General features: G+C 43.2%; 1 protein-coding gene across 1 annotated transcript in view; it reads right to left on the bottom strand.

Moving 5' to 3' along the window:
• The window catches only part of UNC80 (unc-80 homolog, NALCN channel complex subunit), a 437,997-nt gene that overhangs the window by 74,896 nt on the left and 342,543 nt on the right, over positions 1-20,558 (bottom strand). Inside the window, 4 exon segments of the mRNA XM_029606152.1 lie at positions 7,644-7,809; positions 10,016-10,200; positions 12,250-12,456; positions 17,676-17,799. Of these exon segments, the coding sequence (XP_029462012.1) occupies positions 7,644-7,809; positions 10,016-10,200; positions 12,250-12,456; positions 17,676-17,799 (682 nt within the window).

Here is a 20,558-nt window from a genome sequence, read left to right on the forward strand (position 1 = left end):
TGTTATTCCTTCATTCACTCATGCGGCCGGCCATTGCATAGCGGCCCATGCACCCTGACAGTACATGCCAAATCCCCATCCCCCAGAAGCATCTGAATAAATGTCCAAGTCACAGCTTGAGACCGGTGGCTCCTGCCAGACCGATATGCTGTTGTAACTGCTCAGGAACAAGGCCCATATCGTCATGTCCTTGCGTATAGGTTGAGATATCCTGATGAAATGGTGCGGATGTCGCACTCCGGCCTTCGCCGCGGCTAGTCTGCGCAGGAAGGCTCTGCCCATAGGGATTACTCGGCAGGTGAAATTAAATGCTCCCAACATTGCCTGCACCTCCTTGAGTGTCATCTTCTTCGCCTTGGATGCCTTGTCCAGTAGGTCACGCAATTTTTGTAGTTTGTCCGCTGGGAGTCTGGATATCATCCTCTCAGAATCTAATTCAATGCTGAGGAAGCACATGGTCGTAGTTGGCCCCTCCGTCTTCTCCACGGAACTCCAAAATCTTTCGCCACCTCCTGAAAGGTCCGCAACAGACGAGCAGCCGTCTCTGTTCCAGCTGGGCTAACGAACAGGAAGTCTTCTAAGTAGTGGATTATATTTATTTTTATTTATTTATTTAACATCTCTTTTATACCGATATCCGTTCGCACATCGCATCGGTTCACAATAAACAAAAACTTTTGGGCAGGGCCCTTACATGTAACAGATAACTTAGTGAACTAGGAAAAATACAATTAACTTTTGGGAGGAGCCCTTACATATAACAAACATCAATGGGTAGATGCAATGCAATATTGTCTGAATATGCCCTTTTTGCCATCACCCAGTGTAAAAAAGAGCTGAAGGCCTCGAAATAGGCGCAGGAAATGGAGCAACCCATGGGCATGCACTTGTCGAAGTAAAACATCCCACAAAACTTGAAGCCCAGCAAAGGAAAACTAGATGGGTGTACTGGCAGCAGCTGAAATGCCAATTCGATGTCAGTTTATGCCATGACTGAAGACTCTCCGCACCTCCAGAGAAGAGTGATCACACTGTCAAATGATTCTTATTGTACGGAACATTCTTCCTGTGGCAAGTGGTCATTGACCGAGAGCCCAGGTGGAAACAATAGGTTTTGTATCAGTCTCTATTTACCTGGCTCCTTCTTTGGTACTACCGCCAGAGGAGATAATGCCATATTTTGGAATGGGGGTGTTGCAAAAGGGCCTGTCATTCTACCCAAAGACAGCTCAATGTTTAACTTGGCATGTACTATTTCAGGATGTCTCATTGTAGACTCTGTGTTATTGGCTGTAAACTCTCTGATCTTTCCTTGGTAAGGAATTCGGAATCCTTCACTAAAACCACTGGCAATCCTCTCAGCATCCTCTTTCTTTGGGTATTTTCCAAGCCATTCTAACATTCTGTCCGGTTGAATCGGCGAGGCTGCTTTTGCCATTGCCTCGTTTCATTTTCTTGGGGAAGAACTCCCCCTGGCCATCTTCTTTGTACATTTGTTTGCTGAATGGGGTGCCGCGCAAATCAAGCAAACGTGCTTGAACTTGCAATCTTTGAACGTGCAAAAAGATTTGTTAAATCTCCAGCAGGCATTATTATTATTGTTTGCCAATCTGCCGTAGGCTGCTCCCGTGTATGATGACCTTGTCGATGCTCTTCCGCGCCCTCTTGCATCAGCAGCCTTGTTAGTCATTTGTTTTAACCATAGGTCAACATCGTGGGTCCCCATGTCATCGTTCCGGAGTCCTCCATCTTGTCCCGGAAGCGCTTGTCGTAATTTAGCCATGCCCAACCTTCATATGCTCTTTGCGCTTCTAAAATTGTGTCTGCGTACCCGAGCTGGTCCCTGGGGAGAGGAGGAAGAGGCCGGCTGTGGTGCGGCTCGTGCCTTAAATAAGCGGGCCGACGTCATCAGGGCCATCAGGGCCAGTTGCGGCTGTCCCTGCTGACGTCATTAGGATGCGCCGGAGCGCCCCGATGACGCCGGCCCCATGCCGATCCCCGAGCGCAGGAGCGCTCCGAGGCCATTTTTGAAAGAGCCGCCTCACCGGTGCGTCACCGCCCGACTTCGGCCCACGGCCCCAGGTAAGCTGAGGGCCCTTTGCATGCTCGCGAGCCCACCTAGTCTCTGGAAAGGCTGTGAAAGTTCACATGGAATATTTTTGTTGCTTGTCTGGTTTTAACTTACCTATGACAGCTGCTTTTCTTAACAAAAGACTTGATGCCCTACAGGATGTCCCCGCTCAGAATGAGATTTGTTCCTGCCCCTCAGAAAATGAGTACTATGCACTTTTCAAAAACTGAGCCTGAAAAAAGTCTACAAAGGAAATCTTTGAGCACAAACTGAGCACTTCAACACCAATGGATCTGTAACTCCTGGACAGGGCACATAAACTAAAAAAACATGAGCAGATGGGTTCTGAGCCTTCCTTGCAAATGTGTGTTCAAAAAATATGTTCCAGCAGATGGTGTAGCAGAATGGACTTCCGAGGCTTCTTCCTTTGTGATCCTTCTCACTGGACAGGACACCCGGGGCTAGTGCTTCTGTTAAGCAAACTAGGCAGTCATCTAGAGCGCCAAAATGTTGGGGGTGGCAAAATCCTGCCAGTGCAAGGTCCAGAGGGATGCTGTACCGGAGCCAATACCACCAAAGAATGGAGCGCTGTGCTGGAGCCACTGCTGCTGGTAGGAGGGAACGCTGTGCTGGAGCCACTGCTGCTGGTAGGAGGGAACGCTGTGCTGGAGCCAATACCACCAAAGAATGGAGCGCTGTGCTGGAGCCACTGCTGCTGGTAGGAGGGAGCGCTGTACCAGAGCCAATACCACCAAAGAATGGAGCGCTGTGCTGGAGCCACTGCTGCTGGTAGGAGGGAACGCTGTGCTGGAGCCACTGCTGCTGGTAGGAGGGAGCGCTGTGCTGGAGCCATTGCTGCTGGGAGGAGGGAGCGCTGTACCAGAGCCAATACCACCAAAGAATGGAGCGCTGTGCTGGAGCTACTGCTGCTGGTAGGAGGGAACACTGTGCTGGAGCCAATACCACCAAAGAATGGAGCGCTGTGCTGGAGCCACTGCTGCTGGTAGGAGGGAACGCTGTGCTGGAGCCACTGCTGCTGGGAGGAGGGAGCGCTGTGCTGGAGCCACTGCTGCTGGCAGGAGGGAGCGCTGTACCAGAGCCAATACTACCAAAGAATGGAACGCTGTGCTGGAGCCACTGCTGCTGGTAGGAGGGAACGCTGTGCTGGAGCCACTGCTGCTGGGAGGAAGGAGCGCTGTGCTGGAGCCACTGCTGCTGGGAGGAGGGAGCGCTGTGCTGGAGCCACTGCTGCTGGTAGGAGGGAACGCTGTGCTGGAGCCAATACCACCAAAGAATGGAGCGCTGTGCTGGAGCCACTGCTGCTGGTAGGAGGGAGCGCTGTACCAGAGCCAATACCACCAAAGAATGGAGCGCTGTGCTGGAGCCACTGCTGCTGGTAGGAAGGAACGCTGTGCTGGAGCCACTGCTGCTGGTAGGAGGGAGCGCTGTGCTGGAGCCACTGCTGCTGGTAGGAGGGAGCGCTGTGCTGGAGCCACTGCTGCTGGTAGGAGGGAACGCTGTGCTGGAGCCACTGCTGCTGGTATGAGGGAACACTGTGCTGGAACTGCCCCCAATAGGTACATTTTGGGAGGAAGGAGTGCATGACCAAAGGTTTGTGTAGGGAGTCAAATATTCTTGCACTGGCCCTAAGGGAACCTTTCCCCTCTGTGGATGAACAGACTACCCCCTCTACTACCTGACATCTTCAGACTCATGACCTGGGGTCCCCGGCAATCCAATTCTCATAGACATTACCACTTGCTATCATTGCTCAGAAAGACAGAGGATGCTATCTGAGGCAAGTGACTAGCGATTAGTGCCTGCTTGTTTTATAGCTATTGTGTTCATTATCATTGCTCTTTTCTTTTTGTTTTGTGAATGTTATGTGTGTTCATTCTCATAAGTAAGCTCTAGGGTTTTATTTCTTATTTTAGAAAGTTGTTTGTAGCCCAGTATATTTTGCATACAAACAGTATATATTTGTAAGTACAGTATAATTTGCATATAATATATACCCACACACATTTTTTTTTTACAATACATTTATATCAGATTATTCAAATCAGTCATTGGCTTTCAAGGTTTATTTGTCTGCTCTGTTTCTCTCAGAGGCTCCCCACCTGCAGGAACCCATAATACATTATCTGTGGGAAGGAGAAATAAACTCCTTTTGCCTTATCCTATTAACCCCACCTCTCGGTTCCATTTGTGACAGTGTGAAAGAGCATGACTGAGTCTGTGTGTGTAACTGAGAATATGTTTGTGTGTGTGTCTCTGTGTGTGATTGAGCATGTGTGCATATATGAGTGAGAGGAGAAAGACTGTGACCAACAGCCTCTCTCCTATCTCCTGCTAATTCATGACAATTTGGAAATCAAAAGATCCCAGGTATGGACAAGCAGGGGTTTTACTGTTTTTAATTTTTAAATATTGGATGGTGTTTTGTGTCTGCTGTTTTGAATTATTTTATTTATCTTTGGAAAATGTATATGAGTTTTAAATTATTGAATGATATTCTATTTGTCAGCTGTTTTGATATATTCTTTTTATTAATATGGTTTTATTTCTATTGATGATTTCTATTTTCTGTTTTTATTATTTATCCTTTATAAGGAATAATAATGTTTCTGTTTTTCCATTATTGCATTGAATACATAATCTGGCTTGTTGCAATTTACAGTTCAGTTTTTGTTTGCATGTTTGTATTACTACATTATAGAAACTTTATTCTGCATTTGGTGAGGGTCTATCTGGGTTCTTCATGTGTGACCAAGCTGAGGTATTCTACTAGTATGTAGGTTCTGTGTAGGGATCTATAGCAGCTTGGCTTTTTCTGTTTTCCTAATAGTAGGTGTATTGGCATTTTAGGGCCTGGCGTAATAATTGCAGTTTTGCTTTTACATTAGTAGGGTTGATATTAGTGTTTGAGCGCTGGCAGTTATTGCAGTTTTGGTATGGGAGATTTGCTATATTGAAATTGTAATTCAATTTACCAATGGCTTTCTGAAGGCCAAAATTATACTCAACACATTACCAATTCCAAGGGTCTTCATTTTTTTTTTAAACTTTTTTGCATGGTTTTACAGCACTGCATGTAAATATAATATGCATGTGATATTTTTACCTCTTGTTCATGTAAAAGGCATTATTATAAATAATTGTATGTGGGGAGGATATGATGGAGGGGGAGAGGTGCAGCAGGCTATAAGTTTCTCCTAGGACGCCTAATACCTTTGCACTGAACCTGGGTTGCTAGAAGGTGTTGATTCTTCAAATGGAGGGTGGGGGGGGGGGGGGTGGGGTGGGAAGAGAGGGTATATACCTCCAAGGCTCAAGGCATAGGGGTAGATTTTATAAATCTACACGCGCGCGTACTTTTGTTCGCGCACCAGGCGCAAACAAAAGTACGCTGAATTTTATAAGATACGCATGTAGCCGCGCGTATCTTATAAAATCCGGGGTTGGCGCGCGCAAGGGGGTGCACATTTGTGCAACTTGTGCGCGCCGAGCCCTGCGCGCGCTGCCCATTCCCTCCGAGGCCGCTCTGAAATCGGGGCGGCCTCGGAGGGAACTTTCCTTCCACCCCCCACACCTTCCCCTCCCTTCCCCTCCCTTCCCCTCCCTAACCCACTCCCCCGGCCCTATCTAGACCCCCCCACCTTTATTCGAAAAGTTACTACTGCCTCCGGGCAGTAGTAACTTATGCGTGTCGGCTGTCTGCTGTGTTGGGCACTCGGCCATGCACCCTGGCCACGCCCACGACTACCCCTTTTTGCAAGCCCCGGGACTTATGCGCATCCCGGGGCTTGTGCGCGCCGCCGAACCTATGCAAAATAGGCTTGGCGCGCGCAGGGTCGTTTTAAAAGGGTTATGCGCCTTACCCTTTTAAAATCCGGCCCATAGTGTAACAAGTCTCTCTGTGGGTGTAATTTCTGTTCTTAAGTCTTCAGCTTACCAGTGCCATAACGAATCAGCTGAGACACTCAGGATAGGTGTTCCAAAAGACAGGTTTACTGAGAAACTTTGTCAATGGTTATCAGCTGGCACCAAGCACACTTCCCCCTTATAATATTCATGATCAGAATACAATTAAAATTCAACTTGACCTATGCTGTGTCTCTCTTGGTATTTGGATCCTCGACTATCCTCCCCTCCAGGTTATGGAAAATAAAACACCCAGGGTGGAAGGGGATCTAGCTTAAGTGTTTCTCTTTTTCCAGAAAAAAATGCCCAAAGTCCGCTGCAGATTTCCCCAAACTCCAATCCTCCCTGTGTTCTCCTGTGTTAAAGACTCCTCTAGATCTTTCAGGCTGAAAGTCCCAGAATTTCCCACAGCAGGGAAAAACAAACTTCTCTCTTTCCCCTACTCCTGGGTAGCAAAGGTGAGTAGCAAAAACTTCCTCCTGAACACAAAATTCACAAAAATTCAAAAAGCCTCAAAACACAGAGATACCACACCCCAACCACTGGGTGTGAATTGGAACAGTTTTCTTGATTTCTAGCCTTTTCCAGGGCAAGGGTCCCCCCTCCACACACACATCCCTTGATCAGGACTAGGGGGACAAGCAGAATCAGACTCAAAATTACTTAAAATGACAATCACTGGAACATACTCCAATACTCACAGGGTGTGAATAGGCAAGGAATTGTCTCACCCTACATCAGTCAGTGAGTTGAGTCCAGACTGCATAGGAATAGGGGAACCAACTACACGATCCTCTTGCTCAACTCCAAAGAAAACTGCTACCTAGATCCCAGCTTCACTCCCCCATCTGCTCTTTAGCAGGCCAGAACCCACAGGGGGTGCTGTGGCAAAGTGGTATGCTCCAACTCCTACTTCCCTCACAAGTGCTATACAAGGACCAGATTCTAGTGGTGATCCCCATGGGTTAAGGTGTCTCGATTTTTAAATTAACTGTATGGTTCAGCCCCATTGTGTAGGCCCGGGTGGCCAACTCTGTCCTTGAGAGTTGTAAACAGGTCAGGTTTTCAGGATATTCACAATGAATATGCATGAGATAGATTTGCCTACAGCTAATTTAAAATTTGCATACAAATCTATCTCACGCATATTCATTGTGGATATCCTGAAAGCCTGGCCTATTTGTGGCTCTCAAGGACCAGAGTTGGTTTGGCCTCCCACCATTATGTGATTTGCCACTCCTGGCATAGGCCATAGTACTGCTCACTGTGGCAGGGAAATCTGGGCTAGGATTCCTCATTTGCTATGCCCAGTCTGACCTGGATGCATCATATAAGTGCTGTCCTTAGGCTAAGGATGAAGAGAAGATGGATGCCACAACAGTGGCCCCTGCTAGCTAAAGAGTAGCAGTGAGGGTGCACCTTGGAGAAGGTGCCCTTCCGGCCCTCAAGCTGCCAAGCATTCTTCAGAGCCACCCAGGCATGCTGTCTGGTGAGGAGGGGGAATCAAAGATGGAGAGGGAAAAAGGTGGCACGAGACAAATCAAAAGAAGCTAGTTCTGTTGTTGAGTCTGCTTTTACCTGTTTACTTCAAGGATCTAGCATAGAATCATCACACTTGGTCTCTCAATGAGTAAGATCTATTTCCTACCTGAACCACTATGCACTGCCTCTTTAAGGATCTTCAGCTCGTTGTTGAATTCTGTGATGAGAGAGCTCTTGCACAGGGGCCGTGGGATGAAGCGCCGCTCAAGCTGGTCAGCAATGTGCTGTCGAGCAGTCAGCTCCTCCTGAGTTTCTGCAGGTTGGGCCAGCAACTGGAGAGAGAGCAAGAATATTCATCACCGAGTCACAACATATTTATGTATGTCCAAGACTAACAGAACTTCAAAACCTATGAACCTCAGGTATATAAAGTCCTATGTCTAAAGTTCGGATGTTTCAATATATAATGTTGTTGGTACCTCTTATTAATAAGATTACCACATGCACTGAAAATAATTGGGAACCACAGCCTTATATGAGATAATACAATCATGTCCACCTTACTAAAACTACACAACTGTCAGAAACTTTCACAGCAGATGGTAATCTCAATAGAAAAGATAAAGAAGGAAAGAAAATTGAAACTGAACACTTAAGCCCCCTTCAGAAAACAGTTCAGGCACATCAGCCTGGCAGCTTGTTATGCCAATGCCCTGTGGGCATATAGAAAATGCGAGTTTTCAGTGTTATTAACCTGTTACCCATTCTTGAATCCTAAATTTAGCTAACATTAAAAAGAAGTAGCCTTAAAAATTACTTGACTTCTTTGTCAGTGATGCTTAGGGCTTGCTTCACTATAGCTTTTTCCCCCATTCTGTGTCTAGGGGAAAAGCCTCTGGTGAATCAGGCCCATAATGGCATTTAACAACACAGTCATATCCCCCATGAAGAACCAATCAAACATCCAAAAAAGGAAAAGGTTTAATGAGAAAACCTTTACTCATCGTTGGGTTGATGGAAAAACACTTCTTGAATAGCAGTAGCCTTTTAGGTTGCTAATAATTTAATCTCTTACAGGATATTGTCTTGCTGAGCCCAATTTTCGTATAAGGGGTCAGCGCCAAATTTAAGACACTTTAATTCGAAACCTTACTAAGGTGCCTATAGTTAGTACAACTATTGGGATTGCCTACATTCATTCACTTGCCCTATTCCTGCCCATTTTTTTAGGGGCCTTAATTTAGGTGCCTTGAGGTTTAATGGTGCCTAAATTTAGATGCTAAGACTAACTTTTAAACAACCGTATGACTGCACATGTATGCGCATATGCTGGCTTGTGCCAAAGGACGTGGCCATTTTATAACATATATGCATATATGTGTGCATGTTATATAATAGGCTGAATGTGCATACACATGCACACAATTTTCAATGGATGCACGCATGTGTCTGCAAATTCTGTGTCTACTGCGTAAGTTGTGGAAATTTTACAAGGGACACGCGCTGACGTCATAGGTAGTTTTTCCAGTTGGTTTCCAGTTTCCCCACTTAGGGATAGAACTTACAAACCCCCCTAATTTTATAGCCACCCTTCCCCCTATTAGCCCCGCCCCCTTAAAACCCTGCTGCTTGGCCTAAATTTGTTTATTTTACCACTTACATGTTCTCCATAACCGAAGTAAATGTACGTGCAGGGGACCCCGGTGCGCACCTGTGTGCATAAGTATTTACGTGCACATTTTTTGGCCAGGTCCCGACATATCCGTTTACCACCCAGACCTCGCCTATGCTCCACCCCTTTTTAGAAACTTTTCACTTGTGTGCACAGCGGGAGATATGCGCGACCACGGACACCTTATAAAATCTGCTTGGTGCGCTGATAATTTTTAATTTCTAAATTATAGACACCCAACTCTTAAAGCTAGGCGCCTATGTCTTCTGACTATCGGTCCCTCTGTCTATGGAATTAATATTTTCTTCATGTTTTCTGAGCTACAGCTTTCCAATTAGAAATACATTGTGGTATAGAACTGCAAGTTCCTGTTCTGATATAGGAATTACATGAAGGGATGAATACAATCACTACTTATCAAATAACACAGAAATGCATAGCAGATTTTCTAGATTAAAAAATGGAGAAAAGCGGTCAAAGAATAAGTGCCTTCTTTTTTATTTCTAGAGGTTTCCAATAATATAACATCAAGAAAAACTTTTGGAAAGAAATCCTCACAATCAATGAACAAAAAAAAATTTATTGATTGCATTTTTGTTGTATTCACCTACAATCTTTGTTGGAGGGGTGGTTTTAAAGATGTGAATAATAAATAAATGATAATATAACAAAGAAAGGGTCAGGAAAATCAACAAAGGTGGTCTGGGAATAATAAGTATATTATAATTCAGATAAAAAAGTGGGGGATGGTGCAGACATGAGGCTGGCAAGAGTCTAAGGAACAGAGAGTTGATTAGGTGAGAAGGAAATTTATCGATTTCTGCAAATTGTGTCTATTTGAAGCATTCCTGTATAGCTGTTATTACCTTGCACTGGATGAAGGGCCGCAAGAGCACAAATATTGGAATTCGTGTCCTAACAATGAAGTCGACAAAGTCCCAGAGGGCCAACCCTCCAACCTTGCGCAGTGCCATCTCTTTGACTTGCAGGCTCAGTCGGTACCACTGACTGCCCAGCTGTCGCTCGAAACACACCAGAATCACTTTCAGGGCTAATGAACATCGAAGAAATACAAGAAGAAATAAAGGAACCATTTGAGAATACATGTAAATATCATTTTTGAGGATCCACTTTAAAATGGTTACCAGTGCTTGCCTAAGTTTTTTAAAATCATTTTTATCTATGCTTCTCTTTCTATATTACGGATTAGGAGAGCAGTCTAGATAGAAACTGAGAAATGATTTTGGCAGCCACAGACTATAATAGGACTGAGACCATGAAAAGTAAAAGGGAAATGAAAAACAAATGCAGAGGAACGGTATTGAGAAAACTTCTGCAGGTGAACAGAAAGATATTTTATTAACCCCTGTCAGGTGTGTTTCAAATATCTGAAGTGTGTTTTTAATTTTGATGCATTCAGCTCATGGTGCTAAAGAGCAGTGAAACCCACTTTTAAGAAACCTAGAGGTTTCTTAGTCATAATCATTTAATTTCTATTTCCAGGAGACATTGGTGCAAGTAAGTCACTGTTCTGCCTGCTGTGCAGCCTCACCGTGCCCTGCTTCTACCTGCAAAGATGCCTCCCACCAGCAGAGACCACCAGTGAGCTCTTTCCCAGCTATCGGAGATGACTCCTCACTGATCAGCTGACTCAGCAGTTCCCGCACTATTTAAGCCAGCCTGTCCAGTCTATTGATGCCACTTCATGGAGTCACTCTTGGTTCTCTAACCTGGCCATATTTACCTTGTTCCATGCTTTGTGGCCTCCAGACCTGCTCTTGCCTTGTGCCTTGTCTTGTGACCTGCTCGGGTCTTTCCTTGCCTTGTGGCCTCCAGGCCTGCTCTTACCTTGAATCTTGCTCTGTGGCCTGCTCAGGCCTTTCTTTGCCTTGTGGCCTTCCACTTTGTACCTTGCCTTGTGGCTTCAGGCCTTATACCTAGTACTTCACATGCCTTCCGCATTGCTGCCTTTGGGCCTCCGTGTTCTCTGTTCTGTGTTGTCTTTGTCTGGTCCGGTCCTTGTTGGCCTGTCTAGTCCTGCTCTGCCCAGTCCAGTTCCTAGTATCCATTCCCTGCCTGCCACTGCCTTGTCTTGCTCCAGTCTGTATCCAATTCCAGTCCCCAGCCTGTATCTGTATCCAATCCCAGTCTTTGCTCAGTATCCTGTCCAGTTTGTGTCTGTATCCAGCCCTCAGTTCTAGCCTGTGTCTATCCAACCTGTCCAGCCTTGCCCAGCTTGCTCCAGCATCCAGCTTGGCTCTGCCACAACATACAGCCTGTGTGTGCCCTCTGTTCCTGCCTGTGCCTGCCCTACCTTGTCCAGCCTCTCCAGCCTGATTTACCTTCAACCATGATTTATTTATTTATTTGTTTTATATACCGTCAATCTGTAAAACAATCTAGACGGTATACAGTTGAAATACAAGGAATTAAAAAGGTACAATAAAATTGGTCAAAAAAAAAGACACAAATTAAAATTCAGAAACTAAAATAAAAATGATGTACATAACACTAGAATTAAAAGTAATCTAAAAGTGAAAGGTATCTAAAAATAAAATAATTAAAATAAAAATTTGAAAAACTAAGAAATCAATGATGTTCGATTTTTTCCGCTGATAGCGAAGCACTGAATGATTAATGAAAACTGCCTAAGCTGAGTATTAGAGATGTATTTGACTGCTAAGAAATATTTTTCATATCTGAGTTTCATAGGCTTTTTTGAATAGCCATGTGTTGAGGGTTTTTTTTTTTTTGGAATGTTTTAATGTCCTTTTGAAGTCTGAGCTTGTCAGATAAAGAGTTCCATAATTTGGGGCCTGCAACCGAGATTGCTCTTTCTCTTACCTCGAAGAAGCCAAGCCCTACTAGCCCCCAGAACCCAAAAGCTCAGCCTGTGGAGAGGGGCTGGCTAGACAGAAGATAAACCCCCCAGTCCAGCCCCTGCAGTCCTCTCCTGCTCCTGAGTGGGTGTTCGCCAGCCCAGCCAGCATGACACAGTAATGGCTCTGTTGTAAACACCAACGCTTTGAAGCAGTTATGTTGGCTGTAGGAGTTCCAATGTTCAGTTTCTGCCCAGCCACTGACGTCTGGGCTTGCTCACCCAGGTAGGCCGCTTGACTGGTGGATTCTGCCAGCCCTTCCCTGCGCAGATCCTTCCCTGGTTCCCCGGGTGTTGAGCAGTGCACGGGGGAGCTCTCCAGCATGAAGTTCTTGCTGCGTGAGGTGCTGATAATGCGAGGCGGCAACAGGATGTTAATCACTGTCTGCAGTAACAGGAATACCTCAGGCTGCTCCAGCCAGGGACTGTCTGAGAGAAAGAAAAAAAAAAAACAGAATTACCAGGTTGCACTCAGTGGAAAGAAAATCCGTAGGATTTGAGGTCTAATTTATGGCAAACGCTTCATAGGGTTCAAACACAATTTTTGTTTCCAAAAAAGAGAAAGTAATAATCACATTGGGCCCAGTATTCAGCCGTGCTGGCTGTACTGCACAGTTAGCCAGATAAATGTATCTGGCTATGTTTGCTCAGATATTCAGACGCGTGGCTGCATCACTGAATATCCATAGCTTTTTCAAAGTTAGCCGGATAAGTATATCCAGCTAACTTTAGGACTGCTTTCATGCAACCCTAAAGTTATGAGGCTAACTTAGCCAGATAACACTGAATATCAGAATTTATCCACCAAAGGCCTGCTTTTACTAAGCTGTGAGTTTTTATTGTGGGGGGGAGGGATCCATGATATTTTGCCCCTCCCTGACAAAATATTGCCGCAGTATTTCCATGTTTTTTTGTCTCATGGAAAATATCTGCGAGACATAAGAAAGAATGTGGCTGGGCCCACAACATGTATGATGGGGCCAGCATTACTTTAAATGGCCATGCAGCCTGACATTAACCCTCCCAAAATATTTTAAAAAGCCACCAGGGGTTTTACTAGACCTTTCAGCCAACCTGGGGCCACCAATTTAGGTAGCCCAGCTAAACAGAAATGTAAAAGAAGATAAAGTGCACTGCATGTTGATGCTCCACCCACTGCCCCCAAACCCTCCCCATTATTTCAAATAGCCCCCCCCCACCCAAGTCCAATACTCCCCCACCCCCAAGATATGTCCTCCCACCTCCTAGCTCCCCCTTTCTATTAATAGGTACCCCAGGAAGGATCTCTTCTCTCCTCCTAATCCCCAAAATCTCCCCCCACCTTTAAAAAGCTCATTGGTGTCAGTGGAGGGCCTGGGGTGGAATCGATGAAAAGGCACGAGCTAAGTAAATAACATAAAAAGCTATTTATATGCATAAAAACATAGATTTATGCATATAAATAGCTTGTATAAAATTGCCTGGGGATTGTGCACATAATAATTTGTACACAACCCAATTCTTTCATATTTTGTGTGTCCAAAAGTAGGGCACTCCAGGGGCAGAGTTTGGAATTATCCGCATAGTCTGGATTTTAAAAATATCAGGTGAATTTTCAAAGGAGTTATGCATGTAAATGTACATATCATCACAGCAATTTTCAAAAGCCATTTACCCATGTTATGTGTGCGTAACACGGGTAAAACCTGTTGACAATTCAATGGCATATAGGGGTAGATTTTCAAGGGGTACGCTGAGCCTATTTTGCATAGGCTCGGCGGCGCGCAGAAGCCCCGGGACGCACGTAAGTCCCGGGGCTTGCAAAAAGGGGCAGTCGGGGGCGTGGCCAGGGGGCGCAGTTAGGGATCGGGGCGTGTCCGAGGGCGTGTGGGCGGTCCGGGGCGTGGCCGAGTGCCCTGACACAGAGGCCTGTGTCGGGGCCTGCTGCACCGGTGTGCGTAAGTTACTACTGCCCGGAGGCAGTAGTAACTTTTCCGATAAAGGTGGGGGGTCTAGATAGCGCTAGGGGGGTGGGTTAGGTAGGGGAAGGGAAGGGAAGGTGCGGGGGGGGTAGGAGGGAACGAGCAGCACGCATAGGGCTCGGCGCGCGCAAGTTGCACAAATGTGCACCCCCTTGCGTGCGCTGACCCCGGATTTTGTAAGATACGGGCGGCTACGCGCGTATCTTATAAAATCCAGCGTACTTTTGTTCGTGCCTGGTGCGCGAACAAAAGTACGCGCGTATGTTTTTAAAATCTACCTCAGCGTGTAGCAATTTTCAAAAGCCCACTTACATGGGTAATGTGCATTTACACATGTAAGGGGTAATTTTCAAAAATATTTACATGAGTAAAGTTAACTACTATTAAAGCAATTTTCAAAAGCCATTTACCCATGTAAAGTGCACTTACATGGGTAAATCCTGTGGGCAATTCAATGACATGTATTGTAGCAATTTTCAAAAACCCACTTAAATGGGTAAAGTGCATTTGCACATGTAAAACCCAGTTTTAAGCATGTAAATGCTTTTGAAAATCAGGCCCTCAAAGACTAATTTAAACATTTAACTGCTTTTGAAAATCATGCCCCATGTGGGCATATTTATATCCACAATTTATGCACTGAAAAGTAGGGATGTGAATCGTGTCCTCGATCGTCTTAACGATCGATTTCGGCTGGGAGGGGGAGGGAATCGTATTGTTGCCGTTTGGGGGGGTAAAATATCGTGAAAAATCGTGAAAATCGTTAAAAAATCGAAAAATCGAAAAATCGAAAAACCGGCACATTAAAACCCCCTAAAACCCACCCCCGACCCTTTAAATTAAATCCCCCACCCCCAAATAACTTAAATAACCTGCGGGTCCAGCGGCGGTCCGGAACGGCAGCGGTCCGGAACGGGCTCCTGCTCCTGCATCTTGTCGTCTTCGGCCGGCGCCATTTTCCAAAATGGCGCCGAAAAATGGCGGCGGCCATAGACGAAAAAGATTGGACGGCAGGAGGTCCTTCCGGACCCCCGCTGGACTTTTGGCAAGTCTCGTGGGGGTCAGGAGGCCCCCCACAAGCTGGCCAAAAGTTCCTGGAGGTCCAGCGGGGGTCAGGGAGCGATTTCCCGCCGCGAATCGTTTTCGTACGGAAAATGGCGCCGGCCATACGCGTATGGCCGGCGCCATTTTCCGTATGGAAAATGGCGCCGGCAGGAGATCGACTGCAGGAGGTCGTTCAGCGAGGGTTCCGGCGCCTCGCTGAACGACCTCCTGCAGTCGATCTCCTGCCGGCGCCATTTTCCGTACGGAAACGATTCGCGGCGGGAAATCGCTCCCTGACCCCCGCTGGACCTCCAGGAACTTTTGGCCAGCTTGTGGGGGGCCTCCTGACCCCCACGAGACTTGCCAAAAGTCCAGCGGGGGTCCGGAAGGACCTCCTGCCGTCCAATCTTTTTCGTCTATGGCCGCCGCCATTTTTCGGCGCCATTTTGGAAAATGGCGCCGGCCGAAGACGACAAGATGCAGGAGCAGGAGCCCGTTCCGGACCGCTGCCGTTCCGGACCGCCGCTGGACCCGCAGGTTATTTAAGTTATTTGGGGGGGGTTCGGGAGGGTGGGGGATTTAATTTAAAGGGTCGGGGGTGGGTTTTAGGGGGTTTTAGTGTGCCGGCTCACGATTCTAACGATTTATAACGATAAATCGTTAGAATCTGTATTGTATTGTGTTCCATAACGGTTTAAGACGATATTAAAATTATCGGACGATAATTTTAATCGTCCTAAAACGATTCACATCCCTACTGAAAAGAGCAGGTATAACTTTCTACAGGTCTATGCATATTATGTCTATGCATATTATTTCAGATAATATTCAAAGTCAATATGCATATGTTTGCTCTGAAAATTGGTGTAATTTATACACATAGGGCCTGATTTTAAAAAGCATTTACACGCTTAAAATTAGGTTTTATACATATAAATGCACTTTACCTGTGTAAGTAGACTTTTGAAAATTGCAACAAAATATGCCATTGAATTATCCATAGGTTTTATGTGCATAAGTGCACTTTACACAGGTAAATTGCTTTTGAAAATTGTTACAATAGTAGTTACATTTACATGTGTAAATCCTTTTGAAAATTACCCCCATAGTGGCTGCATGAGTTACCCATGATGTTACAAAATTACCTTCCTTAGATTAAAAAGCATACAGCTGTAACTAGTGTAATACTTTGCACCTTTATTTAGAATGACTTACAGAACACACATGCTACTTATCTGTTTAACAGACCAATCTTCAAGCACAAGCTATATGGGTATTTTGCTTTTGAATATCAGATTGGTTTGTGCGGGCAGAACAGCATGTGCATGCTTTTTTTGTTAAGTGCTTTATTGAAATCATAGCCCAAAAAGAGCATTCAGCCCCAAATTTTAGTTGTCAAGTGGCCATTGGCAATCACAATTGAACTGACCACCATCTTTCAGCAGAAGGTAGCCAGGAAGTCAATAAACTTTAGAAGGATTTCTTCTGGGGTGTTTAAATGAGAAACATCATTCTCTTTCTGAGATATGAGTATCAGGGAAAAGTCAGAATATTTTCTCCACCCATCCCTTAAGAATCAGGACAAAGTAAAATATCCAAGATTAAAGCACAATATTTATTAAAAATAAACTGATATAATATAATGACAATAAAATAACAAACAAAATAGTCATCTAGAAAAAGATTCACAAAATCCTCTCTGACTTGTAATATACTGCTCTTCCAGTTACCTATACTCTTGATTTGGTATTCTCAGATGAAATATGGTGTAATTCTTTCTTCAAGGTTTTTTCTCTGACTTTATCTTGTTTATTGTAAAAAAAAAACTTAGTTTAGTTAATACTAATACTTTAAGGAGATGTTTATTAGAATTAGGGTTTAATGTATATTTTGTAATTTTTTTTCTTTACTTTGCTATCTTTTGGTTTGTTTTTTTTTAGAGTTTTTTCTCTTAATTTGATGTTTTATTGTTATTTACCAATGCTTATTTACTTGTTTTATCTCCGATTTTTATTTTTATCTCTTGAATAATCTTTGTAAACCGTTTTGGTCAACTTTTTGTTCGTGAAAAGATGGTATAGAAATGTTGTAAAATAAATAAATAAATAAATATAATTAAAATAAAATATACATCAAAACAATCAGGCGTCAATATTTAAAGCCTTTGTAGGTAACCTTTTGAGTTCTGCACACAAAAACTAAGCTCTGAATATTTTCCCATGCAAAATTTATCCACATAAAAAAGGGTATCAGTGGAAGTGCTCTGGGGGTGGGGCTTAACCTAACCCAAGAAGTGCACAGATTCAGTGCTGTCTGGGTAAAATTACGTATACAAGTCTGGTCAGAAAATGGCCTAATTTTATCCTGATAAATTTATGCATGTAACTTTATCCCAGGTATTTTCAGCAGTTCACTTGTGTGTGTTTGTCCCACTGAATATCCAGCACAAGTTATATGCATAACTTCTCTGGAACTCAAAATAAATAACCATTAGTTAAATTAGAGCTACCTAATAGCAGTAAATAATTATCTACTCTAAGAACAGTAGAAGAGCAAAGATATCGCTCAAATGACTTTGCAGCTACTCTTCCTTATGTTATCACATCCAGAGTTTCCCTTCTCATGTAAGTACATTGATCAAACCTTTGCTTCCAGATCCTACTGTCAGCACAAATGGAATCAGTAGATTTAAAAGCATGCCTTCTCGTCTCTCCTGATTGGTGAATGGCGAGATTACATGACTTAAAGGGAAATCTTCTTTTAAAGCCTGTGAAAAAATATAAAAAAGGATTACTTCACAATTTTAAACACACATTATCATAAATGAACATTTTCAGTCCCTCTGTGGCGCTTGCAGATTGGCAGACACATTGTACCCACCAGCCTGCAAGTTCATTTTCAAAGGAAAACACCTTGCAAAGTTTCCCTATGAAGATGTCATGTCCAGCGGGAAGTGCAGCTATACAAATATCTGCAGAATTTGCAGGTGCAAATGTCCCACTGTGTGGGGAGTTAAAAATAAACTCCTCACATGTACTTTGCCAGGATAGCCTCACTGCACTAGTTACTATTCCTCGTACTAGGATGGGACAGTTTTGAAAAGGGGTTTCTCTGTAGTTAAACACCCATTTACCCATGAAGAATCTCTTTGAAAATTGCCCACATAATGTACATGATACTACATTGGCAAATCAATAATACATCACAAAATTCCAAACGCAAAAAACATATGGTGACATATAATATATTATAATCTTTATTTGTTTTACAAAGAAAATATTTCCCAGACAACGTCTATCTAAAAATTTCAGAACACAGACCCAAGGAATACCCTCTCAAAAATACCAGCCAATACTTTCATACCATTCCTTTCACACACATATCCTCTAAAAACCTTGTTTTCCCCAACATCTTTTCCTATATATTACATTTTTCAAATGTTTTCTCACATTTTCAAACGTCTGGGAAATATTTTCTTTGTAAAACAAAAAAAGATTATAATATATTATATGTCACTATATGTTTTTGATGATAAAGTATACAATCAGAGGTCCTATACGCAATACTATATTCTACAAATAAATCTTTTTTATTAAACACATTCAATATAAATCATCCTCCTCTAATACATAGGAACTCCTAGCTAGACAATAATTATTTAAAAACCACTCACTCATTCGTTACCCCCAATCATACTTTCCAAACACACACCATTCTCTAACTTATAAAATAATACCCCAACATGATTGATGTATCAACAAATATCTTATGAGCATTTCACGTAATATACATCGCACTCCCTCTCAGTATATAACAGATAGAATATTATGTGTCTATTTGTGTATTCAATCACCCGACGAAGATCTCGTTTCGTCCGCCGTAGCAGACTTCCTCAGGGATGTATTCATAAACTCATAAACTGATCACGTTGAAGTTGGTTATTGCACTTCCCGATCGCAATACTTATAATAATCACCCAAATTCTTCTTATAACCCTACTCCTTAAAGTGCCTTCCCACGTCTAGCAGGAACTCCTAAAACAGTACACAAGTAAAACATTTTTATCAATTCAAATAACATCACGTTTTATAACCTTAACTTTTTTGAGTCAGTTAAATCCCCCTCCATACCAAAACGTTAACTAACCACATCTAATAGCGATGTAACCAAGTAAACTCCTTTCACTTCTATTTCCTTATGTTCTTTTAAAGCGGTTAGCGTTCGTGGTGCTGCCAATCTTCTTTATATGTGTCTTCCTTTCGTCTCCTAAAATCATATAGTACCATAGTACATGTTATATATATCCCTCTCCCACAAATATCTTATTAAACTACCACAATCCTCCTTTATCAAAAGTCAACTCTTGAACCATGCGTAACTACATCCTTTAGACTCACATACCTTTTTCTTAAACCAACGAACAAACCTTCTTCTTCTATGCCTTTTTCATAGTTCTTTCAACCAACATGCTGTCTTCTTCCGTATCGACACGCTATGCTCAAACGTTCTGCTACCAGGAAGTAGCAGCGTCCTTTTAAAATGTCACTCTACCAATCAAAGCCGTGCACCACGAATGCGTATTGAATGTCTAAAACTTTATTCAAAATATAAACATTACATCCTCTCCCTACATCCGTGGAACATCTCTCTATAGTATAACAAGAGCTAGCGATATCTGAACCAATTCTGCATCTATCAAACTAGATCAAAAATCTACATCTATCAAAATGGCTCAAAGAATATCCTCAGTTATCTTCACAAATCCTATTCTCTAGATATAACGTATCAAAGAATATCCTCAATTATCTTCTCAAATCCTATTCTCTAGATACAACATGTCATCGAAAACCTGTCTATCTCCAGTGCTTACCTGAAATTGTTTTATCAAATTGAAAGGCCACCCCTACATTAATATATTAATAAAATGCCTCCCATTCCAATGAATCATTTAACCCCCTTGGTCGTACGGTATTCCACTGAAAAATGTATTTTTGTTCAATTTTATGCATAATGTGTGTCACTTCTCCCTGGGTCTTAATTTTGCATTGTTGTATCACAAAAAAACGTACCTGATCTACAGTGTGCCCTGCCTCAGTGTGCGATGTATATTACGTGAAATGCTCATAAGATATTTGTTGATACATCAATCATGTTGGGGTATTATTTTATAAGTTAGAGAATGGTGTGTGTTTGGAAAGTATGATTGGGGGTAACGAATGAGTGAGTGGTTTTTAAATAATTATTGTCTAGCTAGGAGTTCCTATGTATTAGAGGAGGATGATTTATATTGAATGTGTTTAATAAAAAAGATTTATTTGTAGAATATAGTATTGCGTATAGGACCTCTGATTGTATACTTTATCTTCGATATAGACGGAGGCACTGCACTATTTTAGTGTCACTATATGTTTTTGCACATAATGTACATAGCATAAAATCTACTCCATCAAGCTTTGTCTCTCATTCATCTCTATGGGAAAAATCTATGCAAAATCCAGTCTAGAGTTCTGTATAATATTTAGGTAA

This window comes from Rhinatrema bivittatum, chromosome 6, assembly GCF_901001135.1.
Source record: "Rhinatrema bivittatum chromosome 6, aRhiBiv1.1, whole genome shotgun sequence".
NCBI classification, from domain to species: Eukaryota; Metazoa; Chordata; class Amphibia; order Gymnophiona; family Rhinatrematidae; genus Rhinatrema; species Rhinatrema bivittatum.